This window comes from Leuresthes tenuis, unplaced genomic scaffold (genome assembly GCF_036924035.1).
Source record: "Leuresthes tenuis unplaced genomic scaffold, fLeuTen1.0.hap1 SCAF_5, whole genome shotgun sequence".
NCBI lineage: Eukaryota > Metazoa > Chordata > Actinopteri > Atheriniformes > Atherinopsidae > Leuresthes > Leuresthes tenuis.
The window spans coordinates 30854661-30881589 of NW_027325359.1; the positions used below are offsets into that span (position 1 = coordinate 30854661).

Below are 26929 nucleotides of genomic sequence, written 5' to 3' on the forward strand. Positions count from 1 at the left end.
AAACAAGGAATCCCGCAAGCAAATGCTAAAACTAAACGCATGTTTAAGAAATAATTTTTTTTTTATCGTCCCATTTTAGCACAAGGTAACTCCAACTTGGAGTGATGTCATAAAAATCTGTTAACAGTACTTACGGACAAACAGTAAAAGTTAGATAATTAGGCTTTTATTTTTGTTTTTCTGGCAGGGATAATACATTAAAGTAGAATTAAATAAAGACCCCACTGATGCATGTACACACAGGACTTGTACCCATGGGTAATTTGCAGACGTTCAGAAGAAGGGAAATAAGTGTTAAGTTTCAAATGGTTCCTTCCTAATTAAAACTAATGGTGACCTTGGATTCTCTGTGTACACAATGTAAAACCTCTAAATATGTGTTAAAAGGATGTACAGGTATGTGCTCACACCTTTAGCAGGAAGCTGTGACTTTGCGGTAGTTGTGAAGTACATACCAGTGTGTGCTTTAGTGAGGCATTGCTGTAAATGACTAAACTAAGGTCTGGGGTGATTGAGTAGCTTGTATGGATTCAAGCAAAGTGTTCACAACATTAGGACTTAAGTTTCAAACTCAAGGGCTTACACAGTTTCAAGCAAAACTCTCCAGCTTAATCATTCAACAATATCTGAAAACTCAAGGAGAAATTCAAAGGACCAAGGACAGTGTAACTTTTACTATACCGCACACACAATTGATGGAGGCTTGTCAAAGTTTGAGAACATCCGATAAATATAATTGTTAGGTTTGAGACATAAAGCTTATTTGCCATAAAGAGTCTGCTAGAGTCTGCTATAACTGCTAGTTGTAAAATGTCCTGTCTTTGGCTTTGGAGAGGCTTTGTCAAAATTGTGTGTAAAATAACCCAAATTTTAAGATTACTGCAGCTACTGTTCCAGACTGGAAGACAAAGAGTTAGCAGGTCAGTCTTTGGATGCATTTTGCTGTCAGATGTTGTTCTTTTGAGAATACTAAAGGTTATTTGAAGTTTACTTGAGTCAAGTTCAAGTATATTTCCAAAATTATTATGTCAAAGTTGTCAATATGTGTAAAAGCCTTTTACACATATGAAGACCAGAGATGTTCAGGAGAAAGTGGAGAAGTCTGCACCAGATTTTCAGCAGTGATTTCATCATAACATGTAGAGAATAGAAGAGGCTTCTTGTTTTGTTGTCAGTGCTGCATGCATCAGAACATATGCACAATAGAGAGGACCAAGTAGAAAAGAGAAGGCATCGACTCTTATCAGCACACAAAGGCAGAAAACGCTTACTTTGAATTTACGATATGCGTCAGAGCCTTATTTTATATTGCAACTATACCGTGATCTATTGTGAACTTGTTGGTGTACTTATAAACAGTATTCATAAACCTCTAGCTGGCATTTACTTAACGAAAGTAGAATTTGAAATATATTGCAATTATGATTATAAACAACGGAGTTCACTTGTAGTTCACTTGTTACTTAATACTGGTCAATCTTTGTTTGAGACTGAATAGTTGGTCACCTGTGCGGAGTTTTATACAGTAGAATATCTCTCAAACATCTTTCATCCTAGTCAAGGTTAGTTTACAGGTCAGTTAGTGTGTGTAATGACATTATTTACAAGTTACATTCTCACCAAAATATCCTCGGGGGATTAATTATTATCAACATGGATGATATAATCAGAAACGAACAAAAGAAAAAATAGAAGGAAATACAAAGGTTGGGAAAATTAAATGTATCTGTAGAAGATGTTACATATAACATCTAAATGGAGAGAACATATTTCCAAGCCCAGCCCAGTTAAAAATTATTTCTTGGCTGACCCTGCAATGTGAAATTGTCCATGTCGGGCCAAACAATTCCTGTAATGAGTCTTGTTTGACTGTTCACTGAACTTGTGAAAATCTTGTGTGGCTTCAGGCTTTTCCTGCATTGCTAAGGTCAAATTTAAAGTCAAACCCAGCAATAAAACCTCCCTCATTCACCTGAAACTACGGCATGGCTCCCTCACTTTCACTGACTTACTGATTGTTACGGATAAAGGAAAATATTCCTTTTCCCATACGGGAACGATCGGCTTGCTTTCTTTACTGTACTTGTGGCCAAATACTTTTTGGGACATTCTGAATGGAGTTACCAGCCACCAGTGACAGTGTTCACTTGGCTGCATACAGACCTAATGGCAAGACCACTTCTGGAGGCTTTGATGAGTCTGATTACTATCAGTGTCATGATGATGGCAGCAGTGTAACATCTGGTGCTCTAACTGGCTACGAGACTCTTGACGCCCCGCCACACTATGACTTCTACGCCAACACTGAGGCGTGGGGTCGACGGAGGCGCTTCAGACCATCTCTGTACCAGCTACACGCCGACCCTGAGGTGAGGGAAATGGCCAAAAACAAAGAGAAGGAATTATTATTTGACAATTTTTGGACACAAAAAACACATTTATGACTGTGACACCTACTTGTTCTTCATGACACAATGCATTATGATGTAATAGTCTGTAATTCTATTATTTACTTCATTTTCTAAAAGCAAAGACTGGCTACTTAGATGCATATGCTAAAAATAAAAAATAACACAAATGGGTCATTGATGTCTATTCACTGATTATTTAATAATTATCACTGCCTATATCAAAAGGGGTGAATGCAGAGTAACATGCTGAGCAGATTGCAAATCAAATTACTCATTCACATGTTTGGACTATGTCAAAATATTTACCCTAACTTAATTTCACAAGGATGAATTCAGACCTCCCATGTATGAGGAGACAACTGCTGGAAAAATGGACAATGAAGACAGCTCTGAGGAAGAGGAGGATGAGCAAAAGGAGCAACCGTATGAACCTACTCGCTTTGGCTGGATACAGGGGGTCATGGTAGGTGCAGCATTTTTATATTAAAACCTGTAAGAATTATGATAATAAAGCTTTTAATAAAACAATTTAAGGACAATTACATATTCAGGGCATAATGCCCTAATATTAGGGACATTTTGCGATTAAAATTTTAGAAAACTTATGAAGCAAAGTGAGTACATTTATTTTTCACCAGGGATGGTTGTACAGAATAATGCCAAATTCTGGTTTTAAGTGGTTCTTCATACTGTTTTTTTTAATGTTCTTCAGTGTTCCCGTTGCTCTTTGAATCTCTGCTCAACTACTATTTATATAGAATTTAAGTACTTTGTTGCTGTTGCATCAAATGTGATTTCATGTTCAGCATTTACTGACTAAATGTTGGTGTTTTTCTTCCTTTTGTCAGTCTGAATTGGATTTTATCTGGATTTTAAATGGATTTTAACAGTCACTTACATTTTCACACAGTAATGCACTTTTTGGCCTTGGCGCTGGGAAACTATCCATTTTTTTAATCAATATACACAATCTATAGTGAGCATTGCATTGCGCTGGCCAAACAAGAGACATTGGACTAGTGGGTTCCTTCTATGTAGTTTATTGTTAACTTTTTATATAGCTTGTTATATCTTCATTTGTAAGTCGCTTTGGATAAAAGCGTCTGCTAAATACATAAACATAAACGTAAACATAAATGATGACGTTGATAAGCTTCAAATGCAGGCTGGAGGTGCCCACATTTTGTCTGTTTATAGATCCGCTGCATGTTAAACATCTGGGGAGTGATCTTATACCTGAGGCTGCCTTGGATCACAGCTCAAGCTGGCATAGGTATGTTTGACAAGACTTTCACATTTTCATGTGTATTTTTCACTGCAGATCACGAAGTATGTTGTGAATATAAAGCTTCAGTCAGACTGCTTTCCCCTCTGTTAGGGCTGACCTGGGTGATTGTTCTGCTTTCCTCTTGTATAACTGGGATCACTGGTCTGTCAACCTCAGCCATAGCCACCAATGGCAAAGTCAAAGGAGGTTTGGTCACATGCGACATCGTATTTAGCAAATTCATTGCACTTTTCACTGCTGGTGAGTCGTAATGTGGTGACCAGTTTTCATCCCTCAGGAGGGACCTACTTCCTGATTAGTCGCAGCCTCGGTCCAGAGCTGGGTGGCTCCATAGGTCTGATCTTTGCCTTTGCAAATGCTGTAGCTGTGGCCATGCACACTGTGGGCTTTGCTGAGACTGTCACAGATCTCATGCGAGTAAGGAGGAGGCATTATATTCATGCATGTGCAGAGCCACAATTTATGATATCCTGCAGTTTAAAAAAAAAAAAAAAACTATTGTTAAACCCCTCAATCAGGAAAACGGTGCTATGATGGTGGACCGGACCAATGACATTCGCATTATCGGCATCATCACTGTCACATGTCTGCTGGGCATTTCATTGGCTGGCATGGCATGGGAGTCAAAGGTTAGACGAATATGAGAATGTGGTAAACTGCCATAGGATTTAATAATTTAGTGATTGGAATGTAACTAACAGAAATAGGTGTCAAATTGTATACCTACAGTATATTGTCCTCTTCACAGGCCCAGATTATTTTCTTCCTGGTCATCATGGTGTCATTTGCCAGTTACTTTGTTGGAACAATCATGCCTGCTTCACGAGAGAAACAGGCCAAAGGTTTCTTTGGCTACAAAGGTAACTATTCAGTCGTCATATAATTTGTGGTTTCCACCGACTGTTGGATTAATCATAAAGTTTCATCATTAAGTAAAGCTCTTTGATTAAAATAAACACCTCTGACTGGGATTCAGTGGCCTATACAGGACTTTTAAGTGAAAAAGTAATTAATTATTAAATTACAGTAGCTAATGAGTCTCTCTCACCTTTAACAGCGGATATCTTTGCTACCAATTTTGTGCCCAACTGGCGGGGGACAGAGGGCAGCTTCTTTGGCATGTTTTCCATTTTCTTCCCGTCTGCCACGGGCATCCTAGCTGGAGCCAACATCTCTGGAGATCTGAAGGTTTGCTTGTGTGTGCAGGCTGATATGCATCTTTATCAACATGTTAGCAGCATTTTAGAATTGCACTGTAACTGTAGTGCCTTTTGTTTATGTCTTACTTCATGTCACTCCTTCCCAGAATCCAACAGTAGCTATCCCTCGAGGGACACTGATGGCGATATTCTGGACTACATTATCCTACCTCATCATCACTGCAACCGTTGGTAATGCTCATGCCACTTATCAAATTCTGCATGTAGACTAATTCTTTCCTTTACTTAACAAAGCCTTTTCTTCAAACAGGTCACAGTGAATGAATAAATCACAATTTGATTTATATCCATAACAAGTCAATCTGATATGTATCTGATTAATTGACAACTGTTACCATATTAGAAATATATTACAGTTAACTAAAGTTGGAATAATCAAAAGAACAAAAAGTGTATTCATTCTTGTTTAGAAGTTCAGTAATGGGAAGGACTTTATGTTTCCCTCTTTTATCAGGCTCCTGCGTGGTGCGGGATGCGTCTGGCATGGTAAACGACACCCTGTCTTCCTCGTCATCCAGTGAGAATTGTATTGGTTTACCATGTCAGCATGGATGGGACTTCACTGAGTGTATCGCCAATAAGACCTGCACTTACGGCATCAGTAACTACTATCAGGTCAACACAGGCTCGAGTTATGTGTTTCTAAATATAAACCTCTGTTTCATGTCTGCACAATGAAGTAAAGTAAAGAAGTGTGCATTTCCTAAAGACTTTGTTGCAATTGCTTTCACCATTTCTTACTGGTTTGTTTTGCCAGAAACAGATTGAAAAGGTTGACAGAGAAAACAAGACATGTACATGCAATCAAAGTCTTCACTGTCATTGCATCTGTGTCATTTGTATGCTGTAAAATCTTAATGGATGACATGTTGCAGGCTAATTATCAGTGTAGCATTATAAGAAAATAGCAGTGTACATCTTTCTTTATTTCATTAACAATATTCTATTAATATTATCAATAGAAGTTTGGATAATACAGTCATTTTCTGTTCTGTGGTGGAAGAAATTAGCCCTAATAAGTGAATTCTGTTTCCAGTCACTGAGCATGGTAGCAGCCTTCGCCCCACTCATCACTGCTGGTATATTTGGAGCAACTCTGTCCTCTGCTTTGGCTTGCCTTGTGTCTGCTCCAAAGGTCTTTCAGGTACACAATGATTCATTCAAACAGCTGTGAGTAAATGTCATGTCTTTGCACCTGAAAGAAAGTAGGCTAAAATTTTCTTTGCATTTGTTTTACTTTTCTGCTTGCTTTTGTTCCTGTTATAGTGTCTCTGTAAGGACCATCTCTACCCTCTCATTGGCTTCTTTGGCAAAGGATACGGCAAAAACCATGAACCTCTCAGAGGCTACCTTCTGACATACATCATAGCGGCCTGCTTCATTATAATTGGTGAGGCTTTTTAGCGAATCTTTAACCAAATAACTTTGTTTTATTTCTATTTTAAAAATCTGTTTTGATGTTTAAACATCATAATTGATGGTTTCTGATCACAAACAGTTCAGCAGCTGACAGTAATCATCATAATAAAGAAATACTAAAGGCAACACCAAATATGAAGCACATTAGTGGTGTTTAAAACTAACTAGCTTAGCTTAGTATGGAAGCAGTTGTATTTGTTTATATTTCCACCTATCAATCTCCATTTATTCTTCTTTAAATGTTCTTATTCTCTCAAAACAAATGTGGAGTGCCACATTATATATGTGTATATTTACATATATATATGTTAAAGCTATATGGTACACACATTAGGTCATTACCTAATTTATCTTCAAAAGTATTCAAATAACAAAACACAATATGTTTTTATTGTGAAGCAATAAGAGGAAATGCAATGTATTGGTCACACAACAAAGCATTGCCACGGACTGCCTCTTAAAGATGTGAATATTAGACATAATCATTTTCTCTTTCTCACCTTCTGCCAGCTGAGTTGAACACCATCGCTCCGATCATCTCCAACTTTTACCTCTGCTCCTACTCCTTAATCAACTTCAGTTGCTTCCATGCATCGATCACCAACTCACCAGGTAGAACATTTGAATGTGATCCATGTGGCTTTGATGGACAGACATATGCTGTGAGTGAATAAATGGGTGAATATTAAAAAAGCTCAGTCAGCGTATAAAATGATAATCTGCACATATAGATTAGTGACTCATCATCACTCCCACTGGGCCATAATGTTGCAGAAATGAGCATTAATTAAATCAAAACTGGACCAAAACTATTAGCATGTAACTCAAGTGTTCAGGTAAATGATTCTCCTGATATCAATTAAGCCACTGGAATCCAGCGAATGAAACTTTTAGTGCCAGCACTTACGGTAATAATCCTCAGTGATATTGTACTCTATGGTACCTCTGTGTTGACATACCTTCTAAGCCACAGCTGCTACCACTGCTCACGTCCCTTCCCTAGACTGTACAAAAATGATTAACATGGTCAGTCACTTTAAAGCAGTGAATCAAATGCAAATGTTTGTTAAAGTTAGGTGCTAGTGAAATTCTAAGATCCATGAAAACCAGTCAGGTTTCAGGCATCACTCTCAAGCTCATTTGTCCAAAAATGACCATTCTTGGCTCCAAGAAAAACAACTGGCATTACTGTGGCTATGTTAAATTCTTACAATGTGTATGCATGCAGGTTATGATTCCATTTGCACTGAAACAGTTATGGTTTATGACCAATTCTAGACCAATAGGATGATAAGAGATATTTTAGATTTCATTCAAGCTGGCTGTCAGATCATCCATCACCAGTCAAAGATTGATATGATTGAAAACATAACAATGAAACACGAATTACAAGTTTCATATTCCAACTTTTAAGAGATAGAGCCTTGTCTTGCTTCAGGTGACATTGGAGGGGAAAATATTAGCCCTTTGTAATCGCTCTTCTTGAGTGGCAGCACTGTGCAAGCTGTGTTGTGTTAGCATCATACTTGCAGGATATAGTCTTAATTAAAGGATGCAGTCTCTTTTAGTTAAACTTAAGAGTTTTAATTCAGCTCTGTAAAATGCAGGGACTGATATATAAATAATATACAGATGTTTAAAATAGTCCACACATATAGTGCCTTTCTAATCCTATATATGTGCAGCAATTTTTCTCTACACTCACACGCTGGTGAACATATTGGAGGCACGGCAATGCACTGGTGATCAAACCACAGATTATAAATGCAAGTCTGTGACATCAACAGAGGACGAAGGGATCTGGGAGACAACATGACAACAAGTGGATGCAAAAGAAATGCCTGGAGAATGGGATAAAAATAACGTGGATATTTTTACTTATAATTGCATCCTTTTGCAGCCAGATTATCTTTGTTTGTCTTGTATCTCCCTCTAACCCGTGCCCACACAATAATATTTTTCCATCTGTCTCACCGGGAGGAGTGTATGTATTATGTTTACGTGTGTGTGAACAGGTTGGCGTCCGTCATTCAGGTTCTACAGTAAGTGGCTGTCGCTGCTTTGTGCTGTTGTTTGTATGGTGATCATGTTCCTGCTGACATGGTGGGCGGCCCTCATTTCAATCGGTGTTGTTTTATTCTTTTTGGGATACACTCTCTACAAGAAGCCAGGTAAACCTACTCATGGGCAAAAAAAATCGCAACAAGAAGGGTCGAGCCACACTGCTGCTTCATTCTCTTTCTTTCGCTGTCTTTAGCTGTAAACTGGGGCTCATCAGTGCAGGCTGGCTCCTACAACAGGGCTTTGAACCATTGTGTTGGCCTGAACCTGGTGGAGGACCATGTGAAGAACTACAGGTCAGTGAGGAAATACTTCAGCTGAAACAGAGTTTTTCTGATTTCTTCTGTTTGGAAACAGAATCACATGTAAAACTTTCCTTGAACATGACAGACTTGCATAGGCCATGATTAAAATTGTCTAGTGTTTAATGTACATCAAAAATAAGTACTTTTAAATTATCATTAATCTAAACTTTGGATTTATTTTTTTTATTAACCACTGCCAATATAGACCTGTAATGCAGAAATTACATAGTCTTGTGAATCCTTATCTTATTGATGTTTCAAATAAAGTATAAATAGTTTTTTTGAAAGTGTAATGCATGAACATCTAGTGGTAATTATGTATAGAGTTTTTATTAATTAACTGATTGGTTGTAAGTGATATACATAACCTCAACTTAGTACTGGCACAATAGTTTAATTTAGAGAGATTAGGTTTTAGATTTTTTAAGGGTTTTTTTAACCATCAAACAAAAATAAACTTATTAAACAATAGTGTCCCTTTTCCGTTACATTATGTGCCTTAACTCGATTTTACTCTTAGGTTTTCTGTTGTAGATAGTACCTGCTACCAGGTATTTTTTTTAGTACTACCTGAGGTTCTGAGTGAGCCGAGTGATTTCACCATTTATGTGTGCTGTGGGAGTAATAGACAATGTGGCGGTTATAGACAAATCCAAAACTTTTGATTGGGATCAGCCATGTTATTGACCTTACAAAGATATTTGACTGACTTCAAAACAAGAGTAAAAGATGTGTAATATCTTGAAATAAAGAAAATGAAATTAGATAATCTGGTTTATTCTTAGATATTGATCATGTTTTAATGTTTTAAGTCGTCTAATTGATTAATGGTGGGCAAAAAAAGTTTGCAATTGGTTAAGGTTTAAGCAAATCAAAATAGCTGATCTGAAAATCCACTGGGTAACTGTCCGTGTTAACCTGAGAGAGCTTGTTTTTTCCAGACAACATCAGATTATCATATGCCATCATTATGAAAGGATTCCTGCATAGACAGGATTGTGACATGCAGAAGTTAAGGCTATTCTCATCACAAATAAACACAAAACTCCTCTGTCTGTACGCTCTCCAAAGTGCCTTTTTATGACCAAAAATACTGTTCCAAGAACAGAGAGACTTACTGCAGACTAACTGTGAGTCATTTCCTTTCGTTAGCTTGTTTTATATTGGTACAATACACTCAAAAGCATAGCAGAATAACTCCAAAAAGTGCAGACAATTGTCCCACATAGCATGATTATATGATAGCTAGCTTCTTCACAATTGGAGCAATTACAAATTTCTTTGTCATGATAAATAATTTAGATCCGAAAACCTGATGAAATAGATCATCAGATTAAAATATTGACATTTCCCTTTACAAGCTGTCAGGAACTCTGCAATGAGCGTGAGACACGCATTTCAACAAGTTCTTGCGCTCACGCACGTGGTATTTCTCACGCTGAAAGAAAAAAAATTATATAAATTTCTCGGGCACGCCACTATTGCTATGGAAACGGCACTAAACAAGCACGTCTCCCATGAGTCTGAGCAGAGTAACAATAACATTAATAATAATATAAGTAATGAAAGACCTGTCCAACCATTCTCACTCTTGCCTTCATTCAAACTTGAGAGCCCTGTTCTAGAATAAACTGCTCTGATTCTTTCAGACCGCAGTGTTTGGTGCTAACTGGTCCACCCAGCAGTCGCCCGGCTCTTGTGGATCTTAGCAACTGTTTCACGAAACATCTCAGTCTCATGATGTGTGGCAATGTGGTCACTGTGAGTACAGCCTAAAATACAGACTCATCAAAGGTTCATGTTCTACAGCTTTGAACTGCAGCTTTTTCTTCTTGCTGCTATGTTTCTCAGGTTGGTTCCTTTCCATCAGTGTTTGAGGAGGCAAGCAGCAGCAGTCACGTCTCATGGTTGAACCAAAGGAAGGTCAGGTCATTCTACAGAGGAGTGGTGGCCACAGAGCTGCGATCAGGGGTTAACATGCTGTTACAGGTCAGAGTTGCACCTCACATGTTCCATTCTGGTGAGTTTAACATTGCAAACTAACCCATTTTTTTCAGTGTCAGAAAGAAAACTTGAGTTAAGGCCAATCTACAAGGAACAGGTTTTGTTCAAGATTATGAGCTCCTAAAGGATTCCAAGATGGACAAGTATTGAATTGACAGTAAAATTTGGTGTTCAGAAAAGCATTACAACGTACGGTTTCAGTCTAGTTCGCTTTCTGATGCGTTTATTCAGATTCAGGAAACTGTCCTGCATTTCATGTTCTCGCTGTTGTGGTTCAATATGTAGAGTGTTTATCATGCAGATTCTGTTGAACCAATCCCACATGAAGACTTATATCTCTTCCTCCTCCTTTAATGTTGCTGACTGTCCACCAGGGCGCAGGTTTGGGTCGTATGAAACCAAATGTTCTGCTGATGGGTTTCAAGAAAGATTGGTGTTGTGACTCACCTCAGGCTGCACACAACTACATTGGAATCCTGCAGTGAGTAGAGTAGAAATAACTACTTGTAAACTATTTTTACAAGCTTGATATTAAAAATTATTTATCAAAACACAGTAACAATAAGCTCTATGTGGGTTTCAGTGATGCATTCGACCTACAGTATGGAGTGTGCTTGCTCAGAATGAAAGAGGGGTTGGATGTCTGTCATCCATCTCAATCACACGGTGAGAGGCTTTATTTATATTAGAGCAGGGTGCACTAACTAAATTAGTTCAACACCGTCAATAACCTCTTTACAGTTGCTGCTTTGTATCTCACTTTTGCTTGTGGTTAACAAGAGGTACTGAGAGAAGCGCAGTCCACATTCATCCATCATCATTTATCTGAATGACTGCAAGTAAATCAGAAAATTCTCCTGTTTTTCAGTTAATCAAGGTTTTGATGGAGAATCAGACACTATAAACTCCATCTCTTCCTGCATTCGAACAAGCACTACATGTATGTATACACATGATCAAATCACAGTGTTGCATTTATTTTATGAAAATCTCTATGTATTTTGTGAAAAATGAACTGATTGATGTATATTGATTTTTTTTTTTTTTTTTTTTTTTTTCCAGCTTCGATTGTTACTGAACCCCAGCCTCAGCTCAGTACCATATTTCAGAAAAAACAAGGAAAGAAGACCATTGATGTCTACTGGTTGTCTGATGATGGAGGTGGGATTATAGCTCCATTCAGCAGTCATCTCCCACATCTCTCACTTCAGGAATATCACAGCAGGTTTCCTCATCTGTAAATGTGTCTTCTCCAGGTCTGACACTGCTGCTGCCGTACCTGCTGACCCGCAGGAAGCGCTGGGCCAGGTGTAAGGTCCGAGTGTTTGTGGGAGGAGATTCAGACAAGAAGGACCAGCAGAGGGAGGAGTAAGTGCAGGGTTTATTTGCTTATCTTTAAAATTGTAGTGGTTTGGGGAAGGAATTTGTTCAGAGTGCATACAGAGATTAATGAAGATCTATTTCACAAGACATGTCTTGTGTAGCAGAACATAGATGGAAAACAACAGGTTTTGGCCACTCATTGGCAGCATAATCAAGCTGTAAAACACACCAGAAAATATTGGTAATGCAAACATTTCAACAAATGCACATCATCAGCATTTGTTTGAAATCACAAAATAAATATTAGGGACTAAAAATAGCTGACCTGAAGACTGGAGGGATCTGCACTGAATGTGATCTCATGTTATGTAACATAGTGGATGACAATCTGCACTTAACAAAGACTTAAAATTAGATTCTTTAAATAGTCTTTACAAGAAAGTAAAACTTCCATCATATGTCTGTGACTGGTATGCACACCAAGGACAGACATCATGACAAATAATCCATCTTGTCTCCTCGTGTGACCCACCTTTTCAGGCTTCTACAAACACAAAACAGCTGTTTTATTTTTACTTCCTGTTTGTTTACATCCTTAAATAACTAAGCAGCGAAAGTAATACAAAAATGTTACATAAATGTTATTTAGAAGATTTACAAATGTAACCACTCATAGCACGAAGGTGCAGTTTTGCACAGCCATCAGACACAGAATCAGCATTGATTTGAAATCGGAACAGAAAATGAGCATCCATGATACTAGTTGATTGTCTTAGCCAACAAGTGATGCCGTATCTGGAACACCCCATGTCAACCCGACACAGACAACTCCCTCTGCATGTCCACGAAACATTAAGCAATGAGCATTAGTTTGTGATTAAAGACTGCTAGTTTCTAAATATGAGATTTTGTAAAAAAAAAATTTAAAAAGTCCAAATCTTTGTTATATACTACAACTCTACATTCTCTTTTTAGGGTTCTGTCACTGATCAAGAGGTTCCGTCTTGGTTTCCAAGATGTTGAAGTGCTTCCTGACATCTATCAGAGTCCTCAGCCTGAGAAGTAAGACTACCAAAGCACGAGTGGGAGGATGGAACAAAATGGAAAGAAAAGGTCCTATTGTGATTTCAAACCACTTGTTTGAAGGGCTGGTAAAAGTTAAAAAACATATATATCTAATGTTCCTAAACCAATATTGATCATCATTGATGACATCACCATATGATGGAGCCTTGAATTGCACAACTTCTAGTGAATATCGGATTTTAAATGCATTCACACAAGGTTTTATTTCCTTTTTTTCTTTTGTCGTCCTTCTCTGAATTCATGTACACAACTATGAGCAAATCTATTCCAAGTTATGTTTTTTTCATAATTTTTTCCCACATAAACAATAGAAAATCAGTTAAAAGAATGTGAATAAGAATCAGTAAAACGTTGTTTAATCAGATCTTGATTTTGGCTTCAGTGTTTGAACAGCCTTCATATCTGTTAGTTTCATTTGTTCTCAGTGTCCAGAAATCATCAATTGAGAAGAGGGACAGGCTTTAATAAAAGTGTCTAATCCACCCCTGATACACGTCATCAGTGTTAAAAAAAATACCAGCCGTTATTAGTACTGACACACTTGTTTGCAGCGGCAATCAGACCAACCCTGTGCCCCATCTACATCCACCTTTTCCCCCCGTCATTAAAGTCTTGTCAACCCATGCCTCCCTCACTGTTGCAGGGCAATGGGTTGAAATCACCTCCTTCACTCTCTTGGGAACGTCTCACTCCATGAATCTTCACATTTGAACCAAAACTTCTTCTCTTGTTAGACATCTTCGATATATATATAAACATTTCCACTTAGCCGCTGGGGTTAAATTAAAATGACGTATGTCTGCCATGTGGTGGCAGTGAGTATAAACACGATTTCATATGTTATGTGGGACGTTTAACATGTTTTCTTCAGTGTGGTTGCTTGTGGCAACGGTGGCGCTTAAAGGGTCAAGACTGGTCACAATACAATACATTATGATACAATATGTCATGACAAGATACGATATGATACAATACTACATGAGACGATGCGACACAACACAATGTGATGCGATATGACACACTTTGTTGTTTCCTTGGGGAAGTTTGTTTTGGGCTCAGATGCTTTTCATTTGCAGCCCTCCCAATCACACTAGTCCAGGTACTAACTGCAGCTCAGGTGAGCGCCCACCAGAAATAGTCACGATTCCACATTACTGTATTCTTTCTAATGAAAATGTCAAAATCACTGTGTAGAAAGGTTTCTAGGATGTGATATTCCCTTTTAAAGTTTAAAAGACAAGCATCAGAAACCAAAAATCCCAAACTGACCCAGACTTGCTTTGAATAATCCGAACCTTAACCCCTGCATGTATATTCATTCCAGCATCGGACAGTTTGAGAACATGATCAGTCGCTTCAGGCTTGATTCGAGCCCCAAACAGGACTCAGACTCTGGGCCTCCAAGACAGCAGGAGGTGCCCTGGATGATCTCTAACCAGGATTTTGAGAGGAACAGAGCCAAGGTCTGACACAAGCTGATAAGACACATTTAAATGATTATTTTCCCCTTGTTCTCCTCTGTTAAAACTGTACACTTTCTGTGGACATCAGTCTCTCCGTCAGGTCCGTCTAAATGAGGTGCTGCAGGACTACTCCAGAGAGGCAGCTCTTATTATCATGTGAGTTATATATGTCTTTGTTTTCTATTTTTTTCTTAGAATACAGACAAAAAAAGGGGAAAAGGAGTGCCTGTAGATGTTTGCAGTTTATTATTACAAGCAGAAAATAAACCACATTATGTCATTTTTGCTGTATCTCCTGACAGAACCATGCCAGTGGGGCGGAGAGGAGTGTGTCCCAGCACTCTTTATCTTGCTTGGCTCGACATGTTGTCCAGGGATCTTAGACCTCCTGTGCTATTAGTCAGAGGAAACCAGGAAAGCGTTCTTACATTCTACTGCCAATAAAATGTCACCCTGAGTTTGTTGTTGATAATGACGCACATCTTACATTCCAGCGTCTCCCAATTAATGATCAACTGATCCTGTGACATTTTTCAAATTTGATGTATTATCTCAATCATGTAAAAAATTGGAATTCATCATTCATGTGCAAATTAAATTATTTATTTCTCTCTCTTAAATTAATTTCGTAAATGATGAAAGTCCCTGCCCTATCCAGGTGTGAGTTATATCTCTAAACGAAATTTCTCATGTATTCAAGCCTGGTGTGTGTCATTGATAATGACAGAAAAGCACAATCATACATTAATGATTCTTTTACATGCTTATTCTGAGCTGTGAAGTTGTCTTTTTGAGTTATTGATTAATAACCCACTGAATATTTTTGTAAAATGATGAATAATCTTGGAGCTGATTCAACTTGTAGTGTGTGGCCTTCTGGCAAAAGGAAGTGGCTGCAGTGCAGAAGTAATGCATTATATATACAGATTTCTTTTGTTATGAAACCATGTTTCGCTCTCTTTGACGCTGAATATTAATCTTTACTCATTTCAACTGGTGCTTTGAGTAGTTAACATGATTTCACAAACACTCCATTTACCACTTTTTGTTGATAGTTTAATCAATAAAATCACATGAATTTAATTAGAATAACAGGCATTAGTTTTCATTTATTTGTCTGTTGTTTTTCTTTTACTCTCAATTTTGATTGCTTCTGGCTGCTACATGTGTTTTTAAAATATATTTTTTAAAAATTGCATAGAAAAACTTGAGGTTATGTCACTGACTGGCCTTTTAACTTTTTAGCTCTTAACAGTACAGCACTTATAGTACATTACTGTGCTATTTTCTCTGTACCTAGGCTCTTTCGCGTGAGAATCATCTGATCTCCTGATAGTGGAATGATGTTATATTATTATGTTGCTTATTTGTTTAGGAAATGTACCTAATTCCATCATAATGTTAATAAGACATTTAGTCTTATTAAAGTTAAAATAGACTGGCTTTGTATGGAAGTGAAGAGGTCAGTAGAGTTGGTGTTGGTACGGAAAAACACACGTCTATGATAAATCAGTCTAAATCTGATGCAACATTACTTATGTAATTTCACCGGATAAACAAAGCTTTGCAAAACCTCTAGTCTGATCAGAGAAGATAAAAAAGTAAAAAGGTCTCACTCTGTCTTATTTTTCATGGCCGGTAAACAGGCGAAAGAAAAGTTTCCGAAATGGTCAATTCGTTTAATAAAATGTTTAAGGGATTAATTTTGTAACTCTGGTGGCTTATGTTCTTCTACATATTTAAGATTTATTTTTGTTTTAGTTTGTGTATCAAGTTTTATCGATAAGTTGTCAAATTGGCAACAGAGTGTGCAACGTCTCTCGTTCGTTTTGCTGAGAACACGATCTTCAACAGTGTGGTGTATCGATGCGCATGCTCACGGAGTGACAATTCTGCAAGCCTCCACGTCTGAACGCGGACAGTAACCAATCAGGAGCAGCCACAATGTGTTTGGCAACAACATTCCTCCTCTTAGGTCCCGTATGACAAACAGCAGAGACATTTGTACACCAAGCACAGTGCCGGGAGTTTATCCATCGACCAGACCATTTCCGCCTACTTTTTTCGCGTTTATAAGCTAATTGTGTCAGCGGACTTCTCTGTTTTTGAGCAGCATTGTTGTAGCAGTTACCGTCCTCAGTTTGAGGCAACAGCGAGTGTGAAAATGGATGTGGGAGATTCTCAACAAGAGACGATCAGTCTTGTCATTAAAACGCCCAACCAGGCTCAGGAGGACCGAACCATCGAGGGAGTCAACCTGACGTGGACTGTAAAGGACCTAAAAACGCATTTGTCGAGTGTTTACCCAAACAAACCGGTGAGTTTTGAGGAGTCGGCTAAGTTAGGTGGCTAATGTTAGCGGAACTGGAGGCTGTGTTGAGGAATGTTATGGCACGAACCAGCTGGAGAGGCAGATTCCAGCTAACATCTGTCAGCCATTTCCCTGTTATCGTCCCTCTTTCTGTCCCTCTGCTAACACCCTACATGCACAGCTATTACAGGCCTCGAAATGAGTATCCATGGAGTCATGCTACTCTTCTCTACTCTTAAGTCAGCTTTATTGAGAGACTGTGTAGGGTAAGCCGTCCTCAACAGGTAGTTAACTTCAGAGGAAGTGAAAAACAACTTATAACTGCAAAAATAAGGTTTTAATGTGACCTGTATGTGCATTATATACACATATATCTTTAAAGCATTGGGGCAGAACTCAGCAAATATAGGGAGAGCAGCAAAGGGCACAATGTAAGACAAATATAAAACCACTACAGTGATCCCTCTTTAACATCTGCTTCAAGTTGATTCTAAAACAGTTCTAGTCATGGTCTAACTTCAGTGTTACTGTATGTAAAGTTCAGACTTTGAACTTGATGTCCAAACGTGGTTTTGCTGCAATAAACCTGCTCTGTGATCAGATCATCTGAGGCTTTGATGATCTTGAACATGGCTTCAACACATCCTAAAAGCTAAATCAGAGCACAATGTAGCTGTTTGATGATAATTTAATTCAAGTAAGGCTTCTGTAATTCTCATCAGAGAGTTGGCCAAGTTTCATCCTCCCTGAGGGCGCCAAACACTGAGATGATAGAGAACAAATGAGAGGAGGATCTATGCTTGATTGAGATGAGGGTGTGCTGGCATGAAACTGAGAAATGTCTCAGTTCACAAGAAAAGTGAAGTTTCACTCTCAAGTTAATGATTGCTGATCAACTCTGTCTAATCTTTGGGAAATTAGCCATATGTGTTAGCTGGTATGAGGCTCAGTGAGCAGGGACACAGAACACATGGCTTTTACACAGCACTTTAATATTATAATAGAATATATATTGACATAATTAGGACAACATTGATTGTTTAGTTATATTAAAGCACAACAGTTTACCCAAAGATTCACTTTTTTTCACACATTGTGGTTTTAAAGCTAGAACAGCAAGTTTACTGTCTTGTTAGGTGGAAAAACCTGGTGTAAAGTTGTCAGAATATCAATGAGTTATAGGTTTTACAATTATTTTGGATTAGCTTTATCATAATCATAAAAAGCCCATCACTTTTAGAGCAGTTTATTCTAACCCTCTCTTGAAACAGTCTGAGTTTATGAATTTTCCGTTAATCAGATGGTCACACTGTGCCCATATTTGAAGATTTGGGCTTAAAGACAACTGCTACTGACGTTGTCAAGTCACAGGGGATATATGATGTGAAACTGCCTTTATCCTGAAGTTTTTAATGAACTGAAACTTACTTGTTTGTTTGTTTTTTTTCTCAGGCTGTGAGTGACCAGAGGCTGATCTTTGCTGGGAAACTGCTTCCTGATCATCTGCACATTAAAGAACTCTTCAGACAGGTGTGTATGAGAGTGTGCTTTGTGCTCCTGGAACTTGTCAGTGAAGTTTTACACATACTTGATGCACAACGTGATATTTCTGAACATCACAAGTTCTTTTCGCTCATTGACATTTGTCTGATGTGAGAGAGCCTCAGATGGATTTCCGTGGACTGTGAAAGGGGTTTTCAGCCTTTATAAAAAACAGGACAGGATAGTATTTCATATGTTTGGCTCATGGTTTTTGTCTGTGAATCCCATTAGAGGCTCATATAGCCAGAGATGACACAAAACCAGCTGTAATTTAACTCCAGCACTAACCAGAGTCTATAAAGAAGTTCAGTATTGCAGGAACATATTTTACAAAACAAAAATCAACTGCCTTTTAAAGAGATTGTACACAGGGCGAGACAGAGAACTGAATGCCTCCAATATGACTTTCCAATCAACCCAGGTTTCATGATTCCAGTATGTTCAGCTACAATGAATGACTTTAAACAACAGATCAGTACTTATCTTACTTGTGAAACAGACACGTTCTAACCCACACATAGATGTAGTGTCATAAGCTATGAGGATGTAACGCAGCTACGAGGCACAATAAGGACAGCGAACATGTCCCTGTTATAAAGGGGAAATGCAGCAGGTTTGTTTCAGTGTCTTCAAACACAAGCAGCATGCGACAGAAAATGAAACTTTCAGATATGCTCTGTGGCTTCAGCTCACAAATATTTCATTTGCTAATCAAATTTTCTTTGGAAACGCAAAGGCGTGCAGTGCACGAGTTATCCAAACTTTTAACTTCCTGAGGTACAGAGATGTGAAATCATCCTGTATGTTTTCAGAAAACGCACCATGAATATGCTCAGTTTCACATCTTAGACTGCAGGAAATGCATTTTTCTTGGAAACAGTGCTTGTTTATCGGGACAAAGCCATGATTTTCTGTACATGATTCAGTGTAAACAAATGGAAATATGTCCTCCCTACAGATTTATTACATACAGTTGTAACTTGAATCATTTTAAAGGTTTCGAATTGGGTATCACTCACATAAATTGGCTGTGTTTAAAGTCATGTTTCTGTTGTTTCTTGCTTTGGTTGAGACCATTTCACATGTAGAACATGGTTATTTTTGCCCCGTCTTACATTCTGTGTGTTTGAACAGTTTGTCTTTATGTTCACCTTCGCAGACTGACTCCATTCCCACACTGCACCTGGTTTGTGCTATGAGGAATCCACCGCAATGGCCACTGGGAGCTAGACCTAAGGTGAGAAATGGGGAACATTCAAGAATAAATACTTACTTGAAGTAGTTTTTTTTTTTTTTTCAGAGCCTCGTGGAAAATAATGTGAATGCGCTGGCTTTAATCTTCTTTCAGGTTAATATGCAGATATTTAGTGTCATGCACTATGTAACCGATGCAACCTTATTTGATTTACATCAGGAGGCAGGTGTGTTTTGTTTTATCATATACATCCATGTGTGAATGCAGACCACAGATGGTGTAAAGTGAATCCTGTTGGTCACAGCTTGTGTTGAAAGTTACACCCACACACTTGTGTAAAGGAAAGTTTGCATGAGACCATTTTATTTATTTCCAGTGGCGTCTCCTAACAGCAAACTCAGATAGGGTTGTTAATCCTAAAGTGGATAAGACTGAAAGCCAAATTCTGCATATTTTCTCCATTTTTGCCCTTAAAGCTTCTGTTTAGGGAAACTTCTGCAGGTTTTAATTTTGAATTATGAGACTCTGTAATTAAAAGAAATATCTTTGCGTCCACAATGTGTTTCCACTGCTCATCATTTGTTTTGCATACTCAGCTTCCTTATGTGCTGTGTAATAGTCGGCTATTTTATATCCTCATTTCATTTCAATGAAGTTGCTTATTCAAGAAAGGAGGTCTGCTTTTCTAATTGATCTTTTCTAATCAGATTTTTCTTTTTTTAGATTGTAAAGGCTACTTTCAGTCTGATTTAAATTACTGGAATAATGCTTTATTAATACCAAAGTGGGGAGTTATTGTGCCAGAAAAACAGTCTTGCTGCTCGACAGCCTCGGTGTTGTATTTCCAGACCAGTCTATTATCAAGGTGAACTCCGTGGTATCGGTGTTCCTCCACCATAAGTACATAAACAGGCTTGAACTCTTAGTCAAATAACAACCAACAGGTTATCTGGAAAAGCTGGGCAGCAGGTGCACTCCTTCCCAGCCTCCTTTCTTACAGCTAAGGGGAACTGTTCCACTTCAACTTAAGAAGTCTAAAGATAACTCACATTAGTTTCATAAACTGTTCTGCTCCAAAACCTAATCTAATAAAACAAACATCTACAGCATTTTCTCACAGCTGGTTTTGTTGCATCAACCATCACTTTTTTTTTTAAACTCTGCTTGAATCTGCAGACCAAAGAGACAGAACAGCCCCAACCCTCCAGCCCAAGGCCCACGCCATCCTCTGCCTCACCGGTCCAGACTCCCAGTACACCAGAGGTGAGGCAGAGGAGGCCGACCTCTTCAGCTTCAGCCGCTTCCCCAGCCCATGCACAGACCACAGCGTCTCCACCAGGAACTCCTTCATGGCCTGCTGCTGCTGCTGCAATGTAAGCTGCCAAAGAATGTAGGAGTGCAGGTGTATTTTAATCAGAAAACCAGTGTGAAGCTGGATGAAGGAAGATTATGTTCAGATAATTTAGCAAAGTGATGCAATGTCTAAATAAGTTCATTATAGAACATTTCTCTGTTGGTTTTAATGATTTAAGTATGAAACTTCCTCTCTCCGCTTCCCTTCAGGGAATCTTAAGTGATGGTCACACTGAAAACTTTAGTGGGACTGAGTAAACTCAGCTTTTACGGACCAAGGGAATAAAATTGCACATTTCAACAGGTTTTTGTTGTTGTTGTTTTTAAATCAAAACCTTTCAAATTCTGAATTTAGTAAAAGCAAGCGTTTAGCAATTGAGATTAACAATTTGAATGAAAGCTGATTAGAGTTTGCAACCAGCAGTAGTCTGTGTTGGGGCTCTTTAAGGTGCTTCAGCTTCATGCTCCGTTGATTTAAAAACACTGTCAAGATGCTGATTTATACTCTGACATTTCAAACTTTAACTAGAAACAAAGTTTCTGTGAATCTGAAAAAGCTAAAAGTGATCTTCAGTTCAAACACTGAACAGATTTTCTGTGATCTTTCCCTGCAGGGCTGGAGCGCCACAGATGACCCAACCAGCCTTTCCCCCCTACTCTCTGTACAGCCCTCAACAGCTGCTGTGGCTCCAGCATGTCTATGCCAGACAATATTACATGCAGTAGTGAGTTTTAAATCAAGCTCTCAACATTTCACATCACAGTTTTTGTTTTAACGGTCTCTAACACCGATCTTTCCACCAATAGCCATGCAGCTTTGGCAGCAGCAGGCTCCACTCCTTCACCACCAGCATCAACGATTGGCCAGTACCCACCTGTTCCCGCCCACCCAGTACCTGTCCCAGCTCCCATAGCCAATCAGAACCCAATCGACAACCTTCCAGCAAATCAGAACCCGGTGCAGGACGGCGCTTTCATCAACCCTGGGGAGGCCAATCAGAACATGCGGATGAACGCACAGGGCGGGCCGGTAATGGAGGATGAGGAGGACATGGAGCGCGACTGGCTGGACTGGTTGTACTCCGCAGCTAGATTTGGTGTTCTGCTTATGATCATTTACTTCAACTCCAACCTGAGTCGCTTCCTGCTGGTGATGAGCACCCTCCTCCTCATGTACCTGTAAGTTCAGCCAGGTGCTTCCTACTTTCACAGCTGCCTCTTATTGAACTTGGTTGAGCAACTTGACACCTGCCTTTATCAGCTGCTCGTGTTGGCGTCAGGATCTTTTCTCAGTATCAAGGCCAAACGCACCTAGAATGAGTTATTTTTAGTTTTAAGTCCACACAAATGTACACCTTACAGAAACACTTCATGTTGGATTTTCCTTTCCTTTTGTTCTGCTGTTTTTCTGCCTGTTTGAAACTGTAACGATCAATCAACTCACCAGGAGGGGGCGCACAGGAGCAGATGGCTGTGTGCACATCGTCCAGCCTTCAGAATATTTATCCTTGAAACTTGTCGTGATGCCAGTAAATCAAAATCAGTGTTTATCGAAACAGCTGAAGGCCATGGAAAAAGGAAATGTGGTCCTTCATCCCACATAGGAAAACTGATGGTGCATCAAGCAATCATTGTACAACCTCAGAAACCACCAAAATGTGTCTTGTAGTCAATGTTTCATAATAACAGTGGCTAGTTCTGTGTAATCTGACAGAGCTACAAACTCAACAGTTATCTTGTATCTTATTTTTGTGACGTTCATCAGGTAATCATTGTGGAGTGTTATGAGCAGAGACCAAGTGGAGCCAGAAGGACAGCAAATATAGGACTCGAGGACTCTGCTAAAAACAAAACTGACTTGTATTGCAAAGTGTTTTGACCTGTTAAACACAGTAGAAAAGTATAAATATCGTTGCAGCCCGTTCACTATTTTGTTTTCATGTAACTGACACAAGCATCACCTAAATGGTTGCTTCTCAGTTGTCATATCATCTCAGTGGGTGAATAATGCGTCAGTGCATGCTAACCACTCTTCTTGGTTTGGTTTGGTTTGGGCTCATACATGATGATTCATATTTTCTTTTAAATCGTGCTTTTTGAGCTCTAAACTCTTTTGTCTTCCTCCCCCACAGACACACCGTTGGCTGGTTTCCTTTTAGAAGGCGAGTTCAGGTCCAAGAACCCAACAATCTGCAGCCTGCAGAGGTCCAGCACAACCAGCAGAATGAGAACAGGGACCCAAACATAAATCCAGTAAGAAACACAGAGGTTTCTTCCTGATCTATTTAAAAAAAACTTCTCACATCTTAATGCTTCAAGGCCAGTGCACTACTGGTTCCTGGTCTACTCTCCTATTGGCCTCGTCCCGTTAGATATACCAGAATGCTACTAATCATATCAAATAATGATAATAAAATGCTTTATTAATCCTGATAGGTAAAGCAGTTTGCCACCAGATCAAAAGTACAATCACAAAACAGCAATAAATAAATAATTCTACCACAAGAGGGCAGTAAAATCATTAAAAAAACAAAGAAACACGAAAAGCCAAAGTGACATGGAAAAAAACAAAGGGACCAAATTAAATTACATAATTGCACACAAAGCTATACATGCTGCTGCGTAATAATCCACATTTAACACTATCAATGCAATATCCAACAGCTGCAGGAGCAAAAGAGCTTCTCAGTCGCTCAGCAGAGCTCTGACGCATCGCTAATTGCTCCCCGAGAGAGCTGGTGAGTCCCTTTAAAAGCACCGTGCATGGGATGACCTTCAAAGTGCAGGACAATTTTTAGTTGAGACCACACGTGAGTCTGGGAACGACCAATAGCTGAGCCAGCCTCCTCCATGATAGAAGATGGAAGATATTTGGAAGCCTTGAGCTAACGTCAAAGCATCTGAGTTTCCTAAGACAGAAAAGTCTCCAATGAGCCTTCTTCAGTAAAATATCAGCGTTGACAAAAGGTAAAAACTGAGGTTAAAAGCCAGGCAATGGTTGTAAGTAGGCTGAATAAACTAAAGGTTGATATGTGGTGGAAGTTGTGCAGTTTTTCTCAAAAAAACCTTTTCTCTTTTAGGCTGACGAGCCGGCTGACAGACAGATGGACGAACCAGCGGCTGCAGTTGAAGGATCAGAGCAATCTGGGTCGATGACGGCAGTTTTAGTGCCTCCCCACAGGGTGTCGGTCATGTGGACGGCCTGGGTCTTCCTCAAAACTTTCTTCTCCTCCCTCATACCCGAGGTTCCTCAGGGTGTGGCCAACTGAGCTCCCGGACAGACGACTGATATGGACCACAACAGACTCGTTTTTTTATTGTTCAGTGATCTTCAGATGCTGTTTGAAACGTGGGTGGAAGGATTCAGCTGCAGAATATGTGAAAACAAAGGCGCTATATTAATCTGAGCAACGACTGACGTGATCCTTCTTGTGAGTGGGAAACAGAAATAGCCAGCAATGTAAAGCAGTCCTCGAATTGCCAAAAATATCACATTTCAGGCTACTGACCACAGGTTTTAGGCTACCCCCCCCCCCATCACAAAGCCTTGTAAGAGCTAGCTAGGACAGTAGGTGGCACCTGAGAGTAAAAATGAACCTCTGCAGACACAGTTTGGCCTCTTTCTGTGGGGAGGTTTATGTACACTGTGTTCATTGTATGTTTTGGTTAGCTGGATCTGATTTCAGGCTGTGTGGAGGGGTATGTGGGAGCCTGTATGTGATCGCAGCTGTAAAACTAGGACAGATTTGGTTTTCTCTCTGTGGAAGTATCGACCGGGAGCAGCTGAGCGTCAGTGCTGTCTTTAAAGCATTTTGAGTTTGACAGTTTTATGCAGTTTTCTGTAGGTGCCATTTCAGGAAAATTCAGTTCTTAGTTATAGTTTTTAAGGAAAAATATGCGTTATTTTAACAAAAATTCTCAAAAGGTGACCAAAAATGTGAAATAAAAATGGGATTTTTTGTTATTTTGGGGCCCCTGTTTGCTTCCTATTTTGAATAAAACTGAATGAAGACGACGCAATCCAAAGCCAAAAACGGAACATAACGCTGTACCTCTCGTTGTTTCCCAGATCTGTGGTCTGTTTTAGGTGGATTCTCCTATTTTTATCGAAGAGAGATTTGGGACCAAATACAATTCGTTCTGCCAAATTAATCTGTAAAATAGTGACGATTGCAAAAAGTTTTGTAAATATATTGTATGTACACAAAGCACTTTAGAGCATTTATCATATGCAAGCTTTTAAACACAAGGAGGGGTTGTGGGTTATTATTTTTACTAAGAATGTAACATCCAGAGGGCTCAGAACTGCAGAGAACAAAGTTGAGTTAAAAAGTCTCAATCAAAGTTAAAGAGTCAGTGAATTATGATAAAATAAGATTAAAGGTTATGTCTCAGCTGCCTTTTTGTCTTCGCAGATCTTAATTAACATTCCAGATTCTGGCTTCTACCGGCCGTCTTTATCTTTCTTCATCTTAAATCAGAAAATAATCAACTTCTATTATTAAGTCTTTCTGTTCTGAGTTTATTAACCGCATGAAATTTCAATCTGTAACAGTAAATCAGTGGATTTAATTGTCTAAAAATGTCTCTGAGAAACCTTTCAGTAAAGAGAGTAAAGGTAACTCCTCATGCCATCCAGTTGCATACTGCATTGAAGCTGTAAAGTTAGCACTCTGATTCCTCTTTGAGGGGAAGGATGGTAGTCTGTGACATTGCTCACTTTGTATTATTAAAATGTAACTTTTTAATGTCTCATCTGTGCGAGTTGCCTGTGCTGTACAACGATGCGTGTGTTGATAAGGATTTGCAATAACGGATGCAATAAACGTTTGACTTAAAGACGATTTATTGTGTTTTATTTATGAAAAAAGTTAACTTTTAACTTTGATAAAAGCACAGAGAGAGTAAATAAATGTAGGTCATTCTTATCCAAGTACAGGATGCCATTACCACCGTGTCCTTTTAGTTATACCCCTACAGGTCACACTTTTAGTCACATTAAAGAAAGAAAGACCACCTCTGTTAATCCAAGTGCGTACCGAGTCAGCAGTTAAAAGAAGATCATTAAAAACTCTCATTTTCTTAGTACAGCTTTTTAACTTGCTGCTAATATTATCTTAATTAGGCAGAATTATGTTCCCCTGATATATTGTGCAGAAATACTTTCTGATCTTAAAGCACAATATGAATTTATGCTTTTTAATTAATCAATTATCGCTTCAGTCCACAAAGGCTGAATAATTGGACAGTGCCAGAAGATTTGGAAGCGATCCACATCTGGGTGTTTGGGAGACCCTCCTGCATTTGTCCAGTTTTAGGGGTAATAAAATATCTCATCATGCTTTTCCACTGAAATTCTTTCCAATGACCTGAACTTGATAGATGTTTAGCCATTCCTGCTCTGAAATAGTTATATTAGCTTTTTTTCCCCTCCCATTTTGATTTAAAATACAATGTAGAAGTCTCTTTGTGTGACAGTCATAAGTTTTTTGTGAAACTTTAATTTTTTAGCAGCATTCAGAACACTGCTGTTGAAATAGATCCTGAAGGTATCTGAAGAAGTTTTGGTTTATCAGAAAACATCGCTGTGATACCTGTAAAGGACCAAGGCTTAAAATCTTTATGTGGTACCAGTCTAGTCTGGTTCTCCAGTATTTATCTTTGTCATTCTTCAACCCAGATGTCTGAGGGTGTTTTTGTGTAGCAACTTTGCTTTTCATAAACTTTTATCTCCAAGTTATGTGTGTAAGGATATGTTGGGTATGTTCAATTAGTGCCGATCTTGTGTCTTTATTTTTATTTTTTGTGAGAAACTGTTTCTGCGTCATTTGGAAACTGAAGGCACAACCAGAGTGCGTTGACTCCACATGTAGCTGTAAGAATTCGCTGAAGGTAAAAGTCACTATAGGGCACAGGGGCTGGCATTTTGACCTTCAATAAACTCAATG

The 26929-nt window shown here is 38.8% G+C and overlaps 2 protein-coding genes across 2 annotated transcripts; both read left to right on the top strand.

The window, feature by feature from the left end:
• The first annotated feature begins 2114 nt into the window (after positions 1-2114).
• On the top strand, positions 2115-15028 carry slc12a3 (solute carrier family 12 member 3). Its single transcript, XM_072386628.1, has 26 exons — positions 2115-2369; positions 2737-2874; positions 3609-3684; positions 3790-3885; positions 3977-4116; positions 4218-4328; positions 4448-4559; positions 4757-4887; positions 5006-5090; positions 5374-5534; positions 5956-6063; positions 6186-6309; positions 6849-6950; positions 8354-8509; positions 8596-8695; positions 10354-10465; positions 10556-10693; positions 11083-11189; positions 11292-11374; positions 11577-11648; positions 11771-11869; positions 11965-12076; positions 13007-13093; positions 14442-14580; positions 14669-14736; positions 14883-15028. The coding sequence occupies exons 1-26, from the start codon at positions 2115-2117 to the stop codon at positions 15022-15024; spliced, it is 3054 nt and encodes a 1017-aa protein (XP_072242729.1). The 3' UTR covers positions 15025-15028.
• A 1476-nt stretch (positions 15029-16504) lies between these two features.
• Positions 16505-25820, top strand: herpud1 (homocysteine-inducible, endoplasmic reticulum stress-inducible, ubiquitin-like domain member 1). The gene is made up of 8 exons (XM_072386625.1): positions 16505-16897; positions 18344-18421; positions 19593-19670; positions 20805-21001; positions 21596-21706; positions 21789-22160; positions 23114-23234; positions 24062-25820. The coding sequence occupies exons 1-8, from the start codon at positions 16745-16747 to the stop codon at positions 24248-24250; spliced, it is 1299 nt and encodes a 432-aa protein (XP_072242726.1). The 5' UTR covers positions 16505-16744; the 3' UTR covers positions 24251-25820.
• The last annotated feature ends 1109 nt before the right edge of the window (positions 25821-26929 follow it).